This window comes from Ctenocephalides felis, unplaced genomic scaffold (genome assembly GCF_003426905.1).
Source record: "Ctenocephalides felis isolate EL2017-DRISC unplaced genomic scaffold, ASM342690v1 CF-g0.4_SCAFFOLD_03571, whole genome shotgun sequence".
NCBI lineage: Eukaryota > Metazoa > Arthropoda > Insecta > Siphonaptera > Pulicidae > Ctenocephalides > Ctenocephalides felis.
Window position 1 is genome coordinate 39,530,525 of NW_020539725.1, and position 24,003 is coordinate 39,554,527.

General features: G+C 27.2%; 2 protein-coding genes across 2 annotated transcripts in view; one reads left to right on the forward strand and one right to left on the reverse strand.

The window, feature by feature from the left end:
- LOC113384496 (leucine-rich repeat-containing protein 20-like) overlaps positions 1-6,188 on the forward strand; it is a 31,544-nt gene extending 25,356 nt beyond the window's left edge. The window contains exons 2-4 of the mRNA XM_026622212.1: positions 3,070-3,213; positions 3,289-3,456; positions 5,070-6,188. Of these exons, the coding sequence (XP_026477997.1) occupies positions 3,070-3,213; positions 3,289-3,456; positions 5,070-5,230 (473 nt within the window). The 3' untranslated portion in view covers positions 5,231-6,188. The remainder of the gene's footprint in view (positions 1-3,069; positions 3,214-3,288; positions 3,457-5,069) is intronic.
- LOC113384494 (UPF0669 protein C6orf120 homolog) overlaps positions 1-24,003 on the reverse strand; it is a 140,557-nt gene that overhangs the window by 58,409 nt on the left and 58,145 nt on the right. The gene's annotated exons all lie outside the window — the stretch shown is intronic.

Consider the following 24,003-nt stretch of genomic DNA (forward strand, 5'->3'; position numbering starts at 1 on the left):
ATGATCTCTCGTCATGGATTTGCATTCATTATAATAATAATTAATGATGTTCATACTTTCCTTAGAAAAAACTTGTACTTCCTATTATAGTAAGTAATCAAATCGATGTAAATTACTATCGATCATTTAAACTTTCATTCATAAATGACACAAAATCACTGCCGTACAACTGTTGTATAATATATCTGTCATGAATAATTTATTATTATAAATACATTATATCAATGCACGCCACGCGTTTCCCCATTGCGTTCTACACCTTGCGAAGTCGTGATTCTGACAAAGACTATGTGAAAATTTACTCACAATTGCATAACTGTGCGTAATATCTACTAAAAATAGTCTGAGGTCTAGTCGGGCGATTTAGTTTCATTAAAATATAGACTGAGATTTAGTTTTACACCTGTTAATCAATTATCTTTAAAAATTAACTTACCGAAGGAGATGTTAATGTTTTTGCGAAAAAATCCGATTTACTAATTTTATTCTCTCGTTTCAAGTCATTTTGAATCGAATGAGACCAAATTTGGAAAAAGTATGTGTGTGACCTTTGACCTTATTGTTTATTTTGATTTTTGATCTTAAGTTCACCTTTTCTCAAAAACAACAGGAGAAAGTTCAGTTTTTTTTTTAATTTTTATTGACCTCCGCTTTACAGCATTTTTAGCCACCTACATTATTCATATTATTTTTTCATTATATTCTATACAATTCTTACATATATATTTTTTATACATTCATCATACATATACTATCTCTTCTTATATCCTAATCTTCCATTCAATTTTCTTTCCTTAATTCCATTCAATTTTCATTCTTATTGTTTCTCAATATGTTCTCATCTTCTAAACTAAACATATTTTTTCATTTGTTAATTTGGAAGTAATACCAATACATTTTTTTTCTTGTATACTACAAATTAACAATTTTTAATCTACTTTAATATTTTTATATTTTTAATTCTTGTATTGCTGGAGATTCGAACCGTATTCCTCCAGCGTATGAGTCGAGAACGCTACTGAGTGAGCTATTCCCGCCACAAAGTTCAGAAATTTAAAAGCCATTCGATTTATCTCTAGAACAGTAATCGGGGAACCGGGGCAAATTACCTCAAATGGGGTGAAAATTGTCTTTTTAGGGGTAAAAAGTATATATTTTTAATTTATATTTACTGTAGTTACTAGTTGTCCGTATCCGTAAATCTCTGTTTGCCATGGGGGTAATATCAACACAGACAAAAATATTTTGGGGCAATGATTAAAAAAGTTCACCGACCGTTGTTTTAGAAGGACTATCGTTGGTTTCTTGCGAAGATCGGCTAGGCCATTTTTTTGTAATTGGCAGAAAAATGTAAAAAAAATATCTACGTTTTAGGCCACAATTTTGAATCTATTTTAAATATTCAAAAACTATTCGAAAGATATTGGTTGGCAATCGTATTGATCAGTTCTGATGATTTTTATTTTTGGACGATTCTGATGAAACTTTGTATAACGATAGATTCCATAAATAACATACTAAGATATTATAGGTCTATGATACGCGATTGAATTATAAAAATGCATTAAAGTTTAGAATTTTGCCGCGTGCTTGAGTGATTCTAATCATAATCTCTTGCGAAGCTTCTGTACATTTGTGTAGGGAACACAAGTATTCAGTTTGTTAGAAATAGTCATAAAATATTAATAATTTAAGTTCAATCATGTTTAGTTTGAGATATACTATTAGTTAGAAATATATTAGAAAACTTATAAACAGGATAAAACAGCACCCATCAATTGTGGCACTAAATACCAATACTTTTTTGAACACTCAACGAAATTTTTCTAAAAAAAATTTTTTCAAGAAAATTGTATATGATGAAAATCTACATACCTTGTTTGTCAATATGGCATTTATTTAGTCGAAACTGAAGAAAGCTATCTCTATTAATTTAAATCAAAGACTTGACCCTTTGTCCATTCTTTGTCCTAGTACGATATCCATCTGCAAATTTAATTCGAGGGCAAACGGTTCAATAATAATAAATTACCAAATATATTATATATAATATTATCATATATTAAGTATAATTTATTATATGTATATTTAGTTTTAAAATGACATCCAGCCTTGCTATTAATTACTAATACAAATGCATTTAATGAAAGCGTTACGATTAATAATAATGGACTACTTAAGAACGCATACTAATTTAATTGCTCAACGCAAAAAAGTTTAAGTAATTATTACAGCAATTACTTTTATGCAAGGTATAAAAAACAAAATTGCAAAATTTTATGTAGACTATTATTATGATCCAATTACTAATGACTGATACTTAGTGGTTTTATACAGCATCATTATTATAGCGGTAATGTAATATAATTATTTCAAAACTGATATGTTTCATTATGTCAGATATATGGAGAAAACGTTAAACTTTTGATACTAATACACTAATAAATTAAATTTGGTAAATTTTATATAAAACTCATTTAAATGCTTAAAAGCAATATTTAAAAAAATGTAATAAAATTGAAAATCAATGCAATTATTTGAACTTTTTAAAATTGGTATATTCGCATCAATGGCGATTTTGATGCGTAGATAGAACAAAAAATAATTTTGAAAAACGATAAAAAATTGTTTAAATGACTATTACTAGTTAGATTTAACATGAACTAAGCAACTCAAATTTTTATTTTTTAAATTCGCAATCAATTTTTTACAACTCAATAAGCTTATATAATATAGTATATATAAGCTTTTAGAATCAAATAATAAGTAATGTGGAAAATTGTCTATAATCTAAATTATTGACTACAAATATTTATATTATTTATGTATATTTCAACCAAATCGACTCCCATGTGATTTATGACAACAGACAAAGGGCTATGTCAGGTTTAAAAAAATCGATGTCCGCGAAATGTAAATAATATTTAGTATTAAAATAACAGATTTATTTGAACGCTAATCTTCAGTATAAGACTTAGCTGTCTGCATGATATAAACTCAAGTTCAATGTTTATATATATAATGAATGTTGCAAGAAACTTGACAATAAATCATTTTTTTAAATTCCAGATCTCTCAGAATGTCAGCTGATGCAAGTGCCAGACGCCGTCTACCATCTGATGCGTCATACAGAGCTCAAAACCTGCGATTTAAGCGGCAATGTTATCACGAAAATCCCGCCTAAATTCGCAACAAACTTTAATCTTATCACAGGTAATAAATAATAGATAAATAGATTATAATTTCATTATTGTCGATAAGCGAATCAACCTAATCATTGTATTGCAGATTTGAATCTGTCTCACAATCAAATGGCAAAGCTTCCTGATGAACTTGTGGATCTTGGAAATTTGGAACGTCTGGATATTTCTCATAACACTTATATTGCACTGCCAAATGTTGTCTTCAAAATTCCGAAATTGACGAGGATTTACGCAAATCACAATCATATTGCCGGTAGGAAAAATTCATATATACTCGTATATATGCCATTATTTGGATAAAATCTAAAATTGGAAGTATATTTCAGAACTTAAAATTTTGAACTTTAATAATGACTAATTGGATGACTAATTATTAATTGATCATGATGATTTTTTTTTTATAAATTACATTATTTAAAATTATTGGATAAATGGTAATAATTTAAAATTGTTTAATTTATAACAAAACCATCATCATTCATTCAAATAAGCATATTTTTCAAAACGTAAGGTCATATTTTTATAAATCCTCTTGATTTATAAAATATGACCTTTGAACTGTTAACTTAATAATTGAGTAATAATAATTTAAGCACCCTCTTGTCAAGCAGCAGTGACAACAGTTTTCACTTGGAAGTATAGACAGCAATATGTTTCCAAGTGAAAATAACCCTAATCCGTCATTGCTGCATCAATAAAATATTCGTTATTATAAAAAAAACTTTGCAAAACTTTGAAAAAATTAGATTTTTGAGAAATATTGAAATTTTTGAAAAAATTTGACGTTTTTGAAAAATTTGTGTTTTTTGTATATCTTGATTTGTAACAAAATTTGTACTTATTGTTATAATCTTTATACACTACAATGTACATATGTCCATATGTTCATTTTTGACCGCCAAATGGCATTATTTTTTAACTTTCCGTAAGGTAGTTGCAGTAATGGGCCGAAAATCGAGAATGAATTTTTGCGTTTCTCCACGTTTTGAAGGTTTCTGAACATTTTGACATACCTCAGAAAAAATGTATATGCGTGTGTGTGTGTTTTATGTGACCGCATTTTTTCGTTCACGTTTTCGGGCGCACGGGTCAACCGATTTCAATGATTTAAAAAATATTCGATTCCTATTGATAGGGAGATGTGCTAATTATTTTTTGGCAAAGGCAGGTCCAGCCGTTACGGAGACAGGGAGCAAAGAGTGCAGACAATAGAAATCGAGTTTTTGAGAGAATAGAGGATCCGATTTGAATCATCTGAAAAATATTAAATTTGTAATGACAAGAAGTGGTGATTAGTTTTTGGCAAGGCAGGTGCAGCGATTTAGAAGATACTGAGCTAAATATAATCTATTTGAAAACATTTAATATTCCTCGAATGTTTCGGTGCGGTACGTTAACACCACTAGTTATTTTTTTTATTGGGCATCCGGAGACGCTGGACCTACCTTTACAAAAATTTTACCAGTTGTTCATTTCGTCAATACAAGTAAAATGTTTTTGAATTATTTAAATCGGACGCTCCGTTATCTGAAAAACTGACCATTTTTGGCACTTTTCACCCCGTATTTCCGAAACAGCTAGCCCTGCCTTTGCCAAAAACTAATCAGTACGTCTTCTTATCATTAAAAATCGAATGTTATTTGAATTATTCAGAATATCGGTTGATCCTTGTTTGCGAAATCGTCGACGAAAATTTGTATCCGCACACACACGCGCACGCACACAATCAAACACACATCCATTTTTTCTAAGGTATACCAAAATGTTCAGAATGTACATTTTTAATTTTTTTGAAATTACTATAACTTACCCTACAGGAAATTAATAAAGATTATAATAAAAAAATATTTTTGTTTTTATTTTCAGATGTGGACACCGATAAATTGCGCAACGCCCCATCTTTACGCGAAATCGACCTGAGGAACAATCCGCTTTTACCTCGTGCTCATGGAAAACTGAAGCAGTTGACTTTCCCTGAGGTTAAGATTTCTGAACTTGAAGAGGAAGAATGGGACTTGGATGTCTGATTATTATGAGAACTCAGTTTTATATTATTTAATAAATGTAGATTTAGTTTTGTATATAGTTTTTATATCATACTAAAATCCGAGTCTGTGGTGAAAACAGAAAAGTTAATTTTTCATCAAAGGCTTGGAACATATCAACCACAATTGTGTACTTGTGTAAGTTAAGGTCTGAATTCGCTGCTTCAAACCACGTTAATTATTTGAATGATGAGGACGACGGATCTTTAAGGGTATTTTAATTTAAACTAAAAAAAAAATATTGTAAAATAACTTTCTTATGATATCATTTTCAGAACTTTCAAAGGGGTATAGATACCTCATTATGCTATCATGAACATTATATTTTAAACGTACTTCGATTTTTATATGGACGTCGAAAAAACTTAGTTTATAAAAAATCATAAGAAAATAAAATAGCTTATATTTTTGACACATTTCAATAACGATAGAAAATTTGATTTATAAATTGAATGCCTCAAAAATTTATAGAATTCTTATTAAGGTGCTTAAAATTGGGTGACATGGAACTATATGCAAACATTTAGCGGTACGATTTTCTTTTCCAATATTTTGTGGTTGATATTACCATTAATTTAAGAATCAAAGTCTTAAGGGTTATATTATTTACTCTGAAAGACTAGCGTTTATTGTGTGATAATTTTTAGATTTTATACTTAAATTTATAAGATGTTTGTGTATTATAAAACTTGAACTAGATTAAACGGGTGCAATGAGAACATATTAAAAATATAAAGAATCTTTAGTACAACTATTACTTATTGGTTTATAATAGGTCAAACTATAGCAAAATTTTAAAATTTGTATTATTTTTTTCTTAAGATTAGTGCTCGTACCAAAAATCTTATTGCCCCAAATTTATCATATCTAACACTAGCCTATTTTTATATATTTTTACAAAGAAAATGCGAAAGTTATATATATTATAGATATTTTTACGTCTAGTCGTTTTTATATAAATACTCAATATATCATGAAATAAATCAAATAAAATATAATTATAATTCTATATATAATGAATCAAATTTAATTTAATTTTTGTGACATTTATTGCTATTTCTGAGATCGTGTCATAAATGATCTCAAGGAAATTTTCGTTGGCGATTTGCCATGATTTAAATTAATGTTGCTTAAATATTTGCAACGCATTTTCCTTATAAATAGTCTAAATTAGAATCAAGTACGTGTTTGGCTATATTTCAATTTTGTTCAAATATACGCAGATTCGAGATCAAAATATTTAATAATACTTAAATTATATATATATATATATATATATATAAGTTTATAAATTAATGTAATAATAAGTTTTTATATGTTATCCAGTTGTAAAATTAATATTTATTTTATATCATGACTTTATCTTGTGTTGTGTAAAATTTGTATGTATATTTGAAGTAAAGAAGCTTATAATTGTAATTTTATACTGAAAATATATAATTATTTGAAAGCACTTATGTTTAAATTGTATTATTTAATCTCTACGATTTCCTCGAATAATTGTAAACAATCAATTGAAGTTCAAATAAAGCTCAAACAAATCCTATTTGGAATGTAAAACTATTTACAATATTTGGTATCTACTTTTTTTTAAAATAAAAGTATTTTATTTTATTTTAAAAATTCGTGCTGATTTTTAATAAACATACAAAGGATTTAAAGAAATTTAAATACTAGATGTTACAGTAGATTCGTTGATTTTTTATTTTGATCATTCAGCATAAGGAAAATCGTTTAAATCTCATACGTTGAAAAAAAATTATATTTCAGAGTACATTTTAAAAGATAATGAAAAAGAAGAATTCTCGAAAAAAAACAAATAGTTTATAAAAAAAGTCGAAAGTCTCACAAGTTCTTAGATGTATTCAACTTAAGTTTTATCTTGAGAAATTCAAATAATAAAAAATAATTCCTTGAATTTTATTAATTTTAAAATTTATAAAATTTGTGTAGAAGTAATCAAGCCAATATTGGAAAATCGTGCAAAAAATATCGTAAATAAACTAGGATCTATTTTTGAATAGCATTCAAATCGTTGTTTATGTTTTAAGCAAAATATTTATCAATACATCGCAAATATCACATAAATTATAATCTAGACAGTAAGTTAGTTATTTTCCCAAATTTAACTTCAATACAAATATTCCATTGTAAACAAATTCAACTATTTTCAACATAATATAAACGACACAAATGTTTTAGTCAAACGATAATGCGTTTCACAAATGTAATAAAAATATTAATAGACACAAAAATTTATAGATGTGCAATATTATTTTGAAAATATTATTTCGAGATTTAACAACACATTAAAAGCTGCTTAAGATACGTTTTCAAATCGTTAGTTATTATAATATTGTTAAGAGTAACTGCTCTAAATATTATATTATTTTGTTTGCTTTGAATTTTTGAAATAATATATGCGACAGAAGTAAGAAATTAAAAATTATTTTTTATTAGAAGTTGAAACCTACTTCACTAAATTATGGAACCGATTCTGCCGCATAATAGAAAAATATTATAGTAAGGCGATGTGATGAAGAACTTTCCATACTAAAAATTGATAGAAGCCATGTAGTTCGTGTGCAGTCAGGCGTATTTCTCAGGTTATCAGGTAGAAAACCTAACCTAGAAGCCGCACCAATGTCAAAAAACGATCTTAGATAACAGGATGTTTCTGACACAGCTTCATAACATACGAGTAGCGTTGCAGTTTATGTGTAAAACTGCCTGAATGTACAGCAAATACATGGCATTTTGACAGTATTCAGTATGATTCAGTAGCATATTGAATGGATATTGGAGCGTAACTTGGCCTTGCATAACATTTTTCTATTATGCGGCAGAATCTGTCCCTATATGAAATGCTTAAACTCAAATCAAATTTGATACATAGTTTTTAGTAAGAAGTGAAATATCCTGATTAATTTTAACAGTTTAATAATATAAGAAAAGCAAAGACACCAAATTGTTTTAATTTTACATAATTTAGATTAAGGGCATTCAATAATTATATTTTAATGAAGAGTAAAAGATATAATATGAAATCGAATACATTATATAGCACAGATAATATAAGACAAAAAGAGAAAAAATCTTTGTAGATAAGTATTTATTATGAACGTTGAACATAATCGTAATGGTTTACGCAGCTTTTAGGAGCAATTTTTGAACATCATAAAGCTTTTAAGCAAATATTAGAAGTTCTAATGAATAAAGATTGTACGGATAATATTACACAACAAATTTTCATTTAAACGTTTTAACGTAAAATACTGCTAATAGATGTCAATATTTTACTTAAACATTGTTGGAAAATCTGGAAACTTTTCAATTTGATACTGAACATTACCAAAGAAAATTTAATTAATTATTTTTACTATCATACAAACTAATTTTGTAAATTTAATTTTCATATAAATACAATATTGCTTTTTGAACAAACTTTGAATCAAGGTCAATAATCGGCTCCAAGAAACGAGCATACATACTTTTTCGAAGTTTGGGGTCTCAACGACTCAGAGTGACATGAAACATCGAGAAAACATAAAATTAGCAAATCGGATTTTCTTCTAAAGCAAACATCTTCGAAAAATTTTCTATATTTATGAAATGATTTTATTATTTATAGTAAAAATTTGAACTATAACAACGATATAACTGTAACATGTAACTATAAAAGTATAATAGTACAGCAAAAATGGTAGGAAGATATCGGGTTCTGCCTAGAAATTAAGAAAAGTGTTAAGGATTATCTCTTTTAATATGTTTTATATAGCTAGTTAAAATTAACAATAAATAGTAATTATTTTCCGTTGAAATACTACACAACAAAAAATTTCGTCAGCAAATTTAGCTCATATATCATCTATTTTATAACATGTACAAGAAAAATATATATTTCTGTCAATATATCACCAGCAGATATAGTTTGTTCAACGTTACATTTTGTTTTATTCGATCAAGTCAACACATGACAGGTGATAGAATTGAATATAAGGTTTTGTATTCAGAATGTATTTTTACAAAACCATTTTGACATATTTGACTTTGAGATATATTTATTCGAATATTGCCGAAATTTTATGTTTATATTTTGATTACGAGAGCAGATATTGAGTTAAAAATATAGCTAAGGCTGACTTAATTTATAGTCGTATATACAGATACATTTTAGTAAGAGATCACAATAATTTATGTAAAAATGATTATAGTTATGCTTGTTTTAATATGTCATCTATCTTGTTGTATACTACCAACAAAAAGATGTTTTCAACCAAATAGGTCATTAGAAAATTTGTTTCATTTTTGGTTTTGGAGTTGATATAATATTAGGATATTATAAGCTAAGCTATTAGAATGGTCATTTATGATCACGCCGCGATATTACATTTGTAATAAAATCTATTCCCCAATCTTTATAAAAACGCCAGATTTAGATGTATCTATGAAAAAATAAATGAAAATATTCATCCCGCTCTAATGATGATACTAATACTAATATTATATAACCAATAGCATTTATAACCGTATAATAAAAATAAAAAATATAATAAAATGCATTACAAAATAAAAACTTGCGTACCTGTTGAAGAAAATTATGACATATTGTTGTTTGCCTAAAGGTGATTGATGCTTTGATCTAGCGCAGACAATAGAATCATAAACCAGAAGAAATGTCTAGCATCCAGACAAAGCAATCAGAATGATATTTAAAAAATCAATATCTAAAAAAAATGATAATTAAAATATTTTAATTAAGAAGATAATAATAAATTCTATTTAAAAAAAATCTGGAGTACTAAATGAATAATGATAAAAATTACACAATAAATCCAAGTTATTTAGGGAAATAATAATGTGAATAGAAAATATTAGATTTTTTTTATTTTTAGAAATAATTCAAAATCATAAATTTTGCTAATATAATTTTAAATGCAATGGAGTAAAAATGGCTATATAATACTGACTACGTAAAACATATATACTTCACAAGAAAATATATAAAATTAGGCAAAAAATAAAATTCTGTATTAGATAAATTATACGAATATTATTTAATTAACCACGTTGTAATAAAAATTAGTTAATATTTCAATAATTAAGTTATTCTTAGAAATTCTTAGAAATTAGGTAGAAAAATATTTCGATGGCATGTGTAAGATTCAAATGGGCTACGCTTACTTTATTAGATAATTTAGGTAAAAAAAGTATCAAGAAAATTTATTGTATATAAAAAATAATTTTTTTGACAAAATTCCTGGATTTACATGTCTGACAAGGCTCATTTAGAACTTCATATCGTTCATATCGTGGAATCATTAGACCATCGATATTTTTGTCAAATGATATTTTTGCATACTAAAAATTTAGGTAATTAAAAATATAAAATATATATATGAAAATGTTTAACTATTTAAAAAGTTAATTGCCATGTAAATTATTTGTGGCTGACGAAGCTCATGTAGAACTTCTTATCGTCAGACATAAATGATTGACATGGCAAATAGTTAAACATTTCCATAGTCAATATTTTTAAAACTCCAAAATTTTGGTATGCAAAAATATCATTTGACAAAAATATCGATGGTGTAATGCTTCCAATGATAAAAACTTTCAAAATCCAAAATTAAAAACTTGGTAGTTAAAAACTTGGACCATCAAAAAAAATTTATAGTAAAATTCAGAAATGAAATTATTGATATGAAAACGCCCTTATTTGTGACAAGAATTGGCAAATAAAATTGCAATATATATATATATATATATATATATATATATATATTTATTATTTTTTTTTTGGATGTCGAAAAGTAAAGTGTAAAGTGTTGTATGTGCTCCTGTTTCAAATTATTATTTAATTTAAATATTTATTTTTTAAGTTTGCGTAATATAACCATAATATTATAGAGATTTCTCAATATTTAAAATGACAAAGCACAATTCCTCGAACTTATTTTTGGACAGGTACGGAATTCTGAGGGGTAGCTCTCAAAAACATTTTTGATTGATTTCCTTAAATCCTCAGGTACAGGTAAGCACCTGACATCCACCACTCAAGAACGGCAGTGAGGTGTGAAAGAGTCCCATAGCGTCATACGAACTAAAGAAATGGAAGACGTTCTAACAATCAGACGCTGATGTGGGTCATTGCTCATATATACGAGATGGTCTTTGGGTTTTGCAGCATTTATCCGACACACACCGAAGTGGTAACATAGGGTTAATTCGGAAAAAAATATTATTCAACACAATAGTAATAGTTAAAAAAAATCTGAATAAATGGTATAAGAATATTTTAATGTGATTTATCGTTTTTTTTTAATTTTTTCTTTATTGCTCCGCTGAAGTAGTTAGTGTAAAAGCTCTAACAAGTTCAAGGATATTTTTCAGTGCAGTGTTTGTTTAACTTATTATTTTTAATAAGTAAAACAAGAACTAAGAAATTTGTGTTTTAAGATGTGTAGTTCGTTATAAAATTGTTCAAACTTTTTGGTACGTTTTTATTGTGAATAAATAATATCGAAGCAACTATGGGACTATTGAAGGTATTATTTATATTTTTTACATTTTTTATTCATTTGTTCATTTCAGCGTAATGACCTAGGAATACATAGATATTTTTTTACAATATTTTTTATATGATTCGGAATAGTAAAAATTCTAGTCTTAACGTGTTTTTTTTATAGTTTTAATGATTGCTTCATTTCAGTTCATATTGGTACAAATGTACAAATGTAGAACCATTACTGAATTCAATAACTTCAAATATAATATTAAATTTAGATCTTCTGATTTGCTCATTCGATATAAGACTAACAAAGTCTTCTTTAAGGATAACTTTTAAATAAGTCTTAAAATATTGTTTTAAAAATCGATTGAGTACGTTTATCACTGTATCTTCCTGCTTAATATTTTGCTTGGTTTTTCCTTATAGGTAGTGAGTATTTTCCACATTAATTACATTATTAATGTAATATATATATATATATATATATATATTATATTTGGGTGGTCCTTAATATGGACATTTTCGAATTTCTTTGTTCCCAAGGGCTCAATTGATTCCAAATTGATGAAAAACAATTTTCTGAAAGTTTTAGCTCTTAATATTGTCTTTTAGATAGTGCGCAATTCAATCAAACTTCGTATGGAAATAGCATGGAGAAAATTTTAAAAATTAAAAAAAAAATGTAGGTATAACTTAGCAACAAATGAATTAAAAGTAAAAATTCGTGTCATTTTTTATTGAAAATTCAACTCTGCTAAACTGCTAAATGTTTGAAAAAATTTTCATTTTATTTCAATACAAAACTTTGATTGAATTGCGCTCTAAAAGAAAATATTAAGAGCTAAAACTTTCAGCGAATTGTTTTTTTATCAATTTGGAACCATTTGAGCCCTTGGGAGCAAGGAAATTCGAAAATGTCCATATTAAGGACCACCCTAATGGTCCTTTGTATATGTGTGTATATGAGCAAGCTCTTAAACATATCCCTAAATTGATATTCATTTTATTTATATATAAAAACAGTTTCATGTAGATGAACTATTTTTTTATTATATTTGCGAACTGGAATTTCGTTGTGGTAATTTACTTCTGACTATTTCAAATTAAAAAATATCTGGTTTAAAAATTTAGGGCACGATTCATAATAAACACTCATATAAAATACGACATAACAATTTTAATCAACATTTTATCGTCAATAAATATGTAATAATAATAAAATATGCAATAAAAATCAGAAGTAGGAGCAAATGCGTGATAGACACTATATTATTCAATCTCAAAAATATGATAAATAATTAAAATTTAACGGTTTAAAGAAATTTAAACTATTTGTTATATTTAGTATTTCTGATAAAAATTACTTTATAAGTTTGATAAAATTTTAAGAAGTCTAACTTTTAAACAAATTATAGGTTGAATTGGACTGGACTAAAAAAGGTCTCGAAAGTTAAATTGTCAAAAAAAATTGTACAAATGATGCGAAGTCCAAAAATGCATGTGAAATATATTACATTATATTTATAATAATTTTTAGCTCTCTAGCTTTTGCTATTTTTGACTCATACCAAAAACATTTAAAAATATTTATATGAAGTTAGTAGAAAAAATTTAAATTTTCTTAAAAATAACACAATATAAAGATTATCGTGATAGTAATTTGTGACAATTTAAAGAGTCATAAACATTATGTAAATGAAATATTTGAAGCCCGTTTCTTATTTTGAAGGAACTCTTTAGAGTGTGTATCAACTCTTTAAACCTGATTTTAATAATAAAAAATATAATTTCAGTAGTAATATAAATTCGGGAATGAATGAATGAGGCTGGTTCCTCAAATCAATTAATTACTCAATCATTCACCAGTTTTTTTTCAAATTCAATTTAAGTTTGTACTCTCATAAATCGCTCTAAGCTTTAAAAACCAGTAGAAGTAATAAACATTGATCTTGAAATGAAAGTAAAGGAAATTTTGGAGCAACTTCGTAAAACACTATGTGATAAAAAGCAAATGATCTAGATTATTTTTTCCCATGTAACTAAAATCGATGATCTTGATGCAGAAAAACAGCATTAATATGGTACAGATTTAGTGTATAAATTGGCATGACAAGTACATAACTAATTGAATTAAGAAGGAAAAATAGCATAGCAAATGATATATTTTTGTCAATGACGAAAAACAGAGCTCGATTTACGGAAAAAAGTATACCATAAAAAGTTTCGAATCTCATGGTTGTCTAGTCGTGCTAAAGTTTTATTATAAAACAAAAGGCCTGTTTGATTCGTTATGGCAAATAAAAAAAAGAATTACCTATGGTGTTAGAACAACTTTAAATTTAAAGGATATATATTTCAGACAAACAAGAAGTATCATGAAATTGATAGATAACTAAAATCTTGGGTCCAAGAATATACTGATGAGAGCAAAAACATAAGACAATCAATAAACCAATTTCCAATCATTTATAAATTATTTTAATTATTTGGTCGTAGCAAATGTGTCTTTAACATATAATATTTGAACAGAACTTATTCGAAACGGTTTAATTTCTAAAAGAAAAATAAAATTAAATTAAATTTGTTACAAATAATGCAAAATAACTATCGTTAATTATGATTTATCTGCATGTGATCATTCTAAATTATTGAACTGCTTACAAATTATGTTTAGTCATTGAGGTATATAAGATGGGCAATGAAGTCCATATGTAATGGCTTTCTATAATCTTCAAATGTGCAATTTTACAATAATATAAGTAGTAATATTGAAAACTCGTTGACATTGCTTAATGTCGTGCTTTCAGATAGAAATTGTAAGTCTAAAACATCAGTAACTTCTTATAAAAATGTGAATAATAATTTTCTATTTCTTTAATTACCGCATAAGATCAGTAAGTTCAAAAGACAAATTTTGTAACATAATATTGTAAAAGCATTTGATTTTGATTTTTTACATTTTCTCACATTCCACATCTCTGAATCTAGTTACAATATGAACCAAATATTCAGTTATTATTACATAGAAACCGAAAGAATTACCAATCTCATAAAATTTAGTTATAAACATTAAAAATCCAATCCAATATTTACTTAAAAAACAGTCAAGTACATGCTGTACATCTTTTATCCAAATAACCATAAACCAGAATCAAATATGAATTAATTATCGTACATTTATACGTATCTAAACAATTTCATGTCAATTGAGATATACAACTCGAACATTTAAATATAACCGTGATTTAAAAAAAAACTATCGAGACAAAATCCATATAGTTTTTGTTTGAAATTCACTTCACACGAAAGATAATGATCCAGTTTTTTTTATTCATTCTCAAGATCAATTAATCAGAGCTTTATTGCTCGAAGAAAGTTGGTGTATACTACTGGTAAAAAGAAATTAGTATCAAAAATTTCAAGTAATCAACAATATCACTATTGTTAACTAATTTATTATGTTATTGATGTCGATAAATTAAGTAGTTATAGAAAATTTATATATAATTTTTATCAAAAACAAAAAACGATATTAATCACGATTATGAAATATTTAAGGAAATGTAACTTCAATATTGAAGAAAGGCTACTATTTACTACATACTTCTATCGAAGAAAAATTAATAGTGATACCAAATCTGACGAAGAGATGAAAAAATGTATAGATTAACTTTTAACTACATATTCCTATTATTAAGTTTAGTATAAACAGACTAATTTTATACTAATTATAAAATATTATATAAACAGAACAATTTTAGACTAATTAGCTTAATTAAATACGTTTCTGATTATGAATGATTGTTTTGAGATTTATTATTTGAAATAAAATATGTGAAATAAAAAAAAAATTATCTCTCATACCAAATACCCCTGTCTGACTGAGATATGAAAATAATATATAAATAGAAAAAAATTATTACGATACTTTTAATATATGCTTCTAATCTTTATTTCTTAATTAAAAGAAATATATTTTCGGAATAAGAACGTTTATAATATCATTTTGCTTATATAAGTACAACTGCACAATATTAATATTTTATCAATGTCTTCTTATAGAGAATATTAATATCATCTTTATACACAGATGCTATCTTAAAATATGCTAGCATTATAAAAACAGATCAATGGAAAGTTATAAATAATTTTTCTTTTTTTTCGATATTGCAGCACGTTTTATTGAAATGATTTATTCAAACCGCGTAGTACTGGTGCGCATGTGACTATTTCTGATCCATTTCAGAGTATTACATTATAATAATAGGCGCAGATATTTGTGAAATTATTATGTAAATATTTATTATTGTAGAATACTAAATTATTTCCTAGGCGCCAATGAGGAGAATAAATCAAAATCAATAATGTTGTGATGAATAAAACTAGTCGCATTTGGTAAAAAATAAAAAAAAAAATTGAACAACAACAATTAAACAAAAACTGATGTGATTTTTAGAATTAAATTATTGCATAGATCCTATTTTCATAAATACTATTTTTAATTCAAACTAGCTGTAAGTGGAATTCTGTCTTAAGGCAATTAAGGCATCGTGCCTTAAGGCAAATTGCTGGAACTTCCCGTACCAAAAATTATTATTTTTTCAAAAACGATTAACATTTTTGAAAAAAATTTACTTCGAAAAAATAAGATTTTTAACAAACAATTAGACAAAAAATTACTTTTTTTAAAAAAAATAATTTTTTTTTAATTTTTTTTTTAAATTTTTTTTTTTGAAATGTTTGAAAAAATGTTTTCTTTATTTTGACATATTTTGTAAGATCTAAACTTTTTTTCAAAGCGATCGTACTGCTTTAACTGCATAAAGACGAAATATCAAACTGCGTAAGCGCCGCGTCGCCGTCTAACGCGTAAACATTGGTACGTAACCCAAAGGAATGTAAACCAAAATTATACTTATTGTTAAAATTTCTATAAAATATCTGATAATTTGATGTGCATATGTCTAATGATCATTTTTGACCGCCAAATGGCATTTTTTTTACTTTTTTCATTAGATCTCCGAAACCGCTAGACCTGCCTTTATGAAAATTTGATCGATTATTCACCTTGTCAATACAAGTAAAATGTTTTTTGAATTATTAAAATCGGACGCTCCGCTCTCTTAAAAACTGAGTAACCGTTTTCGGCACTTTTTGCCCCGTATCTTCGGAGCGGCTAGACCTGACTTCGCCAAAAACTAATCAGCACGTCTTCTTATTAATACGAATCGAATGTTTTTTGAATTATTCAAATCGGTTGATCGGTGTTCCCGAAATCGTCGACGAAAATTTGTATCCGCACATACATACACACACGCACACACACACACACACACACACACACTCACACACACACATCCATTTTTTCTAAGGTATGCCAAAATATTCAGAAACCTTTGAAACGTCGAGAAATGCAAAAATTTTCATTTTCGATTTTTTTGCGATTACTATAACTTGCCCTACGGGAAGTTAATAATACGGTTTTGAAATATATTTTGTACATTTAAAAACAGATTTGACCAAAAATTAGAAGTTGATTACAAATTTGATTCATAGAAGTATCTAATGTTTTTTATATAATATTATAGAATTTGTATTTTCAAAAATGCTTTTTTGCCTGAGGGAATAATTTTCCTGAGGTAATAATTTGAATTTGTTTCAAAACCTTTTGTATGTGCGTTACGTAGTTATGAAATTCATTAAAACTCTCTTTCGATAACTCAGGTTGTTGGGTTATAATTTAACCCTTGTAGCTCTGCACTGTATATACACTGATATGTTTGTATATTATATATTTGTTGCAGCTATTACATTCATTGATTTGTTATAATGAACGAAGATATATTTATTTATTATTTATTAAACATATGTTTATAACATATTTCGCGAACTTTACTTTTAGAAGTTAGTCCGCATTAAACTATCCGCTACCCCCTTCCTACCGCAGATAGCAACCATCTCGTATAAAAGCTCAATGCCATGAAGATTGTCACCTTCATAGCCAATATAATAAAACAAAAACACGTACAAAAACACCTTTTGTAGAAACTATAAAAAATAACCTGCATCATATAATTTCACCTAGTAAAACCCAAAAACCATCTAACGTTTTAAAAATATAAAAAAATTCTTTTCATTTATTTAATAGTTTAAGATCTTTGGTTCTCACTCTTTTCTCTAGTATGTGAACTTCAATAATTGTACTATAATTTAGAATAATTACTTTGTCAAACACATTTGAGGTAGGGCCAAATAGGAGTAGACTTGTATAAATAGTGCAATTTTGAAGTTATAGAATAGTATGAGAAAATATTTCTCAAAGATTGAACGTTTTACTTTCAAACAATTTAAAAGTTTAGTTCAAAATTTTTATAATCCTGATATCGAGCAGTAGCGATATCAATTTGCACGTGGGAATATAGGTCTTAAACATATTTCCAAGTAAAAACACCCCTTTCCGGGCTTTTCTGCTCTAAATTGAATAATATGGATCAAATATGGATCTAAAAATATGACGCAAGGAAAAGTTTCAGCACAGCTTATAAGACGCAAAGTTCTGATGGCTGTTAAAATATGATAAATAAATATTTATAATTAAGTAATATCAAAAGTAAATCTGTTAAGTAATATCAAAATAAAGAATTATTTTCGTGTAAGTTGTCTACCTCAGTTAATAAAAAAAAGTCGTTAAAACAATAAACAAAAATCGATTTGTATTGTGACAATCGTCTACTAATGTACATTCTCTCGGGCATTGCAATGGTAAATTATGCGTGCATAATGAAGGCAAAAATCGAAAATCGAAACACGTCTCACTTTCGTTTTCTAGAAAAGTACTCTTTCACGCCGTCCATATGTTTCGACATTTTGCATAATGACCTCATCAGGATTCAGCCCGAGTTATTTACGATGTATTTGTCCTCTGTGAGGTAAACTTCAAACTTTTACGCGTACGAATCGGTGGATGTTACCAGAATTGCTAATAAATGATTATACTTTCTTTTGTATAAAATTGCCAATCGGAAAGTTAGTGGTATAGAAGAATATTAAAAAAGTAACAAAGAATGTAAGTTCGAAAGTTGCGAATTGTAACAAAAGTTTATAAAGAGATGTACGAATGTTTTTTGCATATGCTGGAAGAATATTAATTCTGGAGGAGTTTCAAAATTATCCGCGAATTTTGAGGGACACTATTGTAATATGTGACAAATATATTAAAAAGTGATATTTAGAATGAAGAGATTAACAACATTAATTTAAGATAGGGTCGATTTTCCCTTGAGATCTATGATCTAGTGAAAATTAACATAAAAGTTGGCTGATGTTGGATTTGGCCATGGTGGATGAGATCGAACCACTAAACCAGTAAACCAGGGAAGAGTTTATGCTAGTCGAACTGATTACGCCACCGCTGGGCCAAAATTACAAATGTTGAACTGAAGAACTTATAAAGGGTTGTTCATGAGTAATACTCTATAAAAAAAAGTTTGCGCGTAAGGTTCACACGCGATTGAAGTAGAACTTATTTGCTACTGTACAAGATGGCATTTAAGTAAAAATAAATACATCATATAACAATTTTGAATAATGTTTATTATTACTAATATGGTAACACTCGTGATGCACATATTTTTCAGTGTCAACTATTATACACATTTATATAATGATTAATTATGAATTATATATTTATAATAGCATTAAAAATATGTATAATATTTAAAAACAATGTAATTAAAGTCATACTTCAAATATGACATGATCGGTTTGTCATTGTAATTAGCATTTAGAAATGAACCTTTATTAGAGAAATAAAGTAATTGCTGATTAATAACTTCTATAATATTCGTTCACATAGTGGCTTATGTTAAACAACGCCTAAACAAATATTGTTTTCGCAACTTCACTTATCATGTATTAATTGTGTTTGGAGAACTTCATGTAATTAAAATTAACATGCATTCATTGACTGATATTAATTTTTTTACTTTTTCGCGGGCGATATAATCTCATTCTTTGAACAGCTGTAAAATCTGTTTTGTCTAAAAATATATTCCATTTCAATAACTTCAAAGATTTATAGAAACTACGAATAATATAGAAATAAATTCTAAGTAACAGGGCAAAATATTCTTCTGATTCAGGCATTTTTCATTAAATCAAAATTTAAGTTGCATTTGTACAGATTTACACCCTACGCGTCTAAAGAAGTTTTACTTCAAAAATCTTATTCGTCAGAAAAACTAAATATGCACAATAGAAATATATTACAATTATATCAACAAGTTGTAATAAATTTATGAACTGTGAATGACCTACCTCATTCACTCAAATTTACTCGACCTACCTCATTCACTCAAATTTACTCGACTTGGTGTGTCTACAAACCTATGAATACACATGAAAGTTTCATTATAATGGTAGTACATATTTCAAAGCCATTGTCAATAAAATTGCTCTACTGACTGAGTACACAGACTCTCTTATAGATAATTAATAATCATTACACAAAATCATCAAAACGAATTGCTATAAATGTGTTAATGCGCATTCACTACATCTCGCATCTCAAGAATGCCATTGTTCGAAATTATGGCTGGATAATATTTAGTTTTTGTTACACATTAAATTGATTATAACTTTCAACGATTCGGATTCAATAATATCAATTTTATTTGCCTTATATTGACTTTAAAGTGGCTAGAAACCACGCGAAACTGTGACACTTATCGTATATCATAGAAAAACAGGTACGTGATAACCACACATATGCGACTAAAAGTTTTAATAAGACAATAAAAGAAAGGTGCGTTGATAGAAATCGCAGGACTTATTAGAATTTCAAAAATGATAATGTCATAAGATTAATTAGGAGGGTAATGATTTAATAAATTATTTACAATTCGTTACTTAAAACTTAGTATAAAACATAATCAATATAATTCTAATGTCCATCTGCTGGTATGGTCAAAACCAAATTTCACAAAAATCAAAAACAAATCTGTTAAAAATAATTTTAAATACATAAAATAAGTTTAATATTTTTTTAAAATATTTATTTTTTATTAATTTTTGGGTTTCAAAGGTTTCTGAACATTTTGGCATAGCTTTAATAAAATTGATGCATGTGTGAGGGTGCCGATACAAATTTTCGTTGACGATTTTCGGAACACGGATCAACCATTTAAATAATTCAAAAAACATTCGATTTGTATTAAGAAGAAGACGTGCTTATTAGTTTTTGGTAAAGGCAGGTTTAGCCGTTCGAAAGATACGGGGCAAAAAGAGCCAAGTATTCAGTTTTTGAGAAAACAGACCATATGATATAAATAACTCAAAAACATTTTATTTGTAACAACAAGTGACGAAATTTTTTGTAAGGCAGATCTCGCAGTTTCTGAGATCCAATAAAAAAAGTAAAAATAAGCCATTTGGCGGACAAAAATAATCATTAGACATATGCACATCAAATTATCAGACATTTTATAGATATTTTAATAATAAGTATAAATTTTGTTCATATTTCTATGGGTTCCGTACCGATGCTTATCCGTTAGATTGCGACGCGGCGCTAACGCGCTTTGATATTTCGTTTCTACGCAACTAACGTGTCGCAATTGGTTTGAAAAACAGTTCAATTTTTTTAAAACATTTGAGAGAATAGAAAAATTCCAATATTTCAAAAAAAAATATTCAAAAACTTTAAAATTCTTAAAAATCTATTTTTATCAAAGTTCTAAAAAGTGATTATAGAAAAAGAAAAAAAAAAAAATTGGTACGAAAAGTTCCAGCAATTTGCCTTAAGGCACGATGCCATGCACCACTAATTTGATTTTTATTCAATAGATCAATAAGCAACTCTGAGATAATCTGAGATGTTAACCCCACACAATGATCAAGGATCTTATAATTAGTGAAAACTGAGGATGTGATCCAACATTCTGTGTTAATGTTAAATATTTTTCTGAACACAATTTGGAGATGAAACAATAGAAAATTGCACCCAGAAATTTAAAATAGAATTACATGGCTTGGTAAAAATACGTAAAAAAATCCAGAGAACCTGTATAAATAGAAAAAAGCAAGATAGCACTGCATAAGACTTATTGTTATTATTTGAAAGTGTCCAAGATGGATATACAATTTTAGAACATTTAAAAACAAGCAGTGGGCGGTAAATAGTCATTTGAAAATGTATCAAATTTGAATTAATGATAAATTGTTGCTACAACTTCTAGTACATATCGCGGCACGACAGCATATGAATTATTCTCACACAACTTATTGAGCAAAAATAATGAACTATCACTATTGAAAACTTTAGTTTCTAAAGCAAACTGTTTTCAAAATTTTATTAGAATTTTATTTATTGATTTACCTAAAATATACTATAAACTGGAGTTGCAAAAGAAAAGTCAAATTTTTCGAAATTTTCGGTAGTACTTAGAATGTCTAAATCGGATGCTAATCCATTCATTGGGCGCCCGGGTATGATGGTAAATTTATTTAATATGCCGAGCAAATTTGTGGTTCAATGGTCATTGAAAAGTGAATCTGTTTATGACAAAGAAACAGATATTACAAGCATTTCAAACCCATAAATAACTTTCGTTTACAATCGCTCATTAGTGAAGCGATCCATATCACAATATTGTTCTGCAGTTGTCAAATACAAATAAGAGAAATATTATTCATGTAACCGGTTCCAGCAAATTACTCCAATGTTATATTTTTTACTGAATTGACAAACTCGCTTTCATAATATAATTTTTAGAGAGGACTATTTTTTAAATAAATTAATTGAAAATTAGCTCACTGGTGTGAAATGGAAATGCGACTCGCACTAATTCTTCCCTGAATCGAGTTGGAGTTTAACTCAGCTCACGGACCTTTGCCTTAGGGCAGTACTACTACCCCATTTGTTTACTTTAAAACGATTAAAATTCATTTATGAAACTGTCTTTGCTATAAATTTTCAATTGCTATTTATTATATGATAAACCATCAGTTTTTCACATATTGTGCCTTGTGGTTCTTCTTGTACAAAAAACACTAAATAATTTGAATGAAGTAAAAATAGCATTTAATTTCCTTAAGAAAACAAATAATGATTCTATACAGCTCAACGTTTTCAACGACCATGTTTGATAAATTTGGAACTTTATGTCTGTGATTAAAATTTTATAGAAAAAATGACCCTTCAAGACCAGTATGCTAATCCATAAATGACGAATCTGATTTGTCAGGCAAATTCGACCAGAGTGAAATAACAGCATATTATAAAATAGATGTAGAAAGTTGAAATGTTTTATTTTCCATCAATAATGCGTATCTAATTTATCTATTTAGAGTATGTAACAATAAAATATATTTATGATAATCATATGGATTACATAATATAAAAATGTCTATTTAAATTTACATTCGCAATTTAAAAGTTTCAAAATTTTGTTCCGTGCTTTATTTTTTTGTAATATTCAGAAAACTAAAATATCTCAATTAATATTGCTAAAACTTTTTGCTACTGGAAGCTTATAAGCAAAAATAATTTGTAATATACAAGAGAAAAATGAACTGATATATATATAGATATAGTGTAAATACTAAATGAAGAAGACAAGAGCATTGAATATATATTACAAAATCAACGCAGTTTTTCAAAAAGTAGCAAAGATATAAAATAACAAAATTAAAATTTTCATATAAATCTTTCTTGAATCCTCTACCTGTGTAATCAATATCACATATATTTAAAATACTTAAATAAAATAAATAAAAAAATGAACGAAAATATATATTTAATTTGTTAGCTCTTTGATCAAATATGAAATCTATCCTAATCTCGAATTATTCATTAAACAGATTTAATCAGATTTCTTTTCGTGTAAATAGCAATTAATCTACTGATAGGTGCGAATAGAAAAATTCATAATTCTCGTGTAGTTCGAATGTGAATCGGTCCCAGACTATAAGGAAAAAAATACTCATAGGAAGTTTCACTTGCAATTAGTGTCACATTTCTCCGGTAGCGTACGGAACAATGTTTTCGATGAATAATAATATAATGAAGACTCCTTTTGCGAGTTCTCACACGATCTTGGCATAGTTATTGTGGAATCTCTCACTTGCACATATAAATAAGAAACGATTAATTTTCAAAGCAAAAAAGTAACTCGATCGAAATAAATATAACATAATATAATAGAAATAATAATGGGTAGTACTGCCCTAAGACAAGTTTGCGACC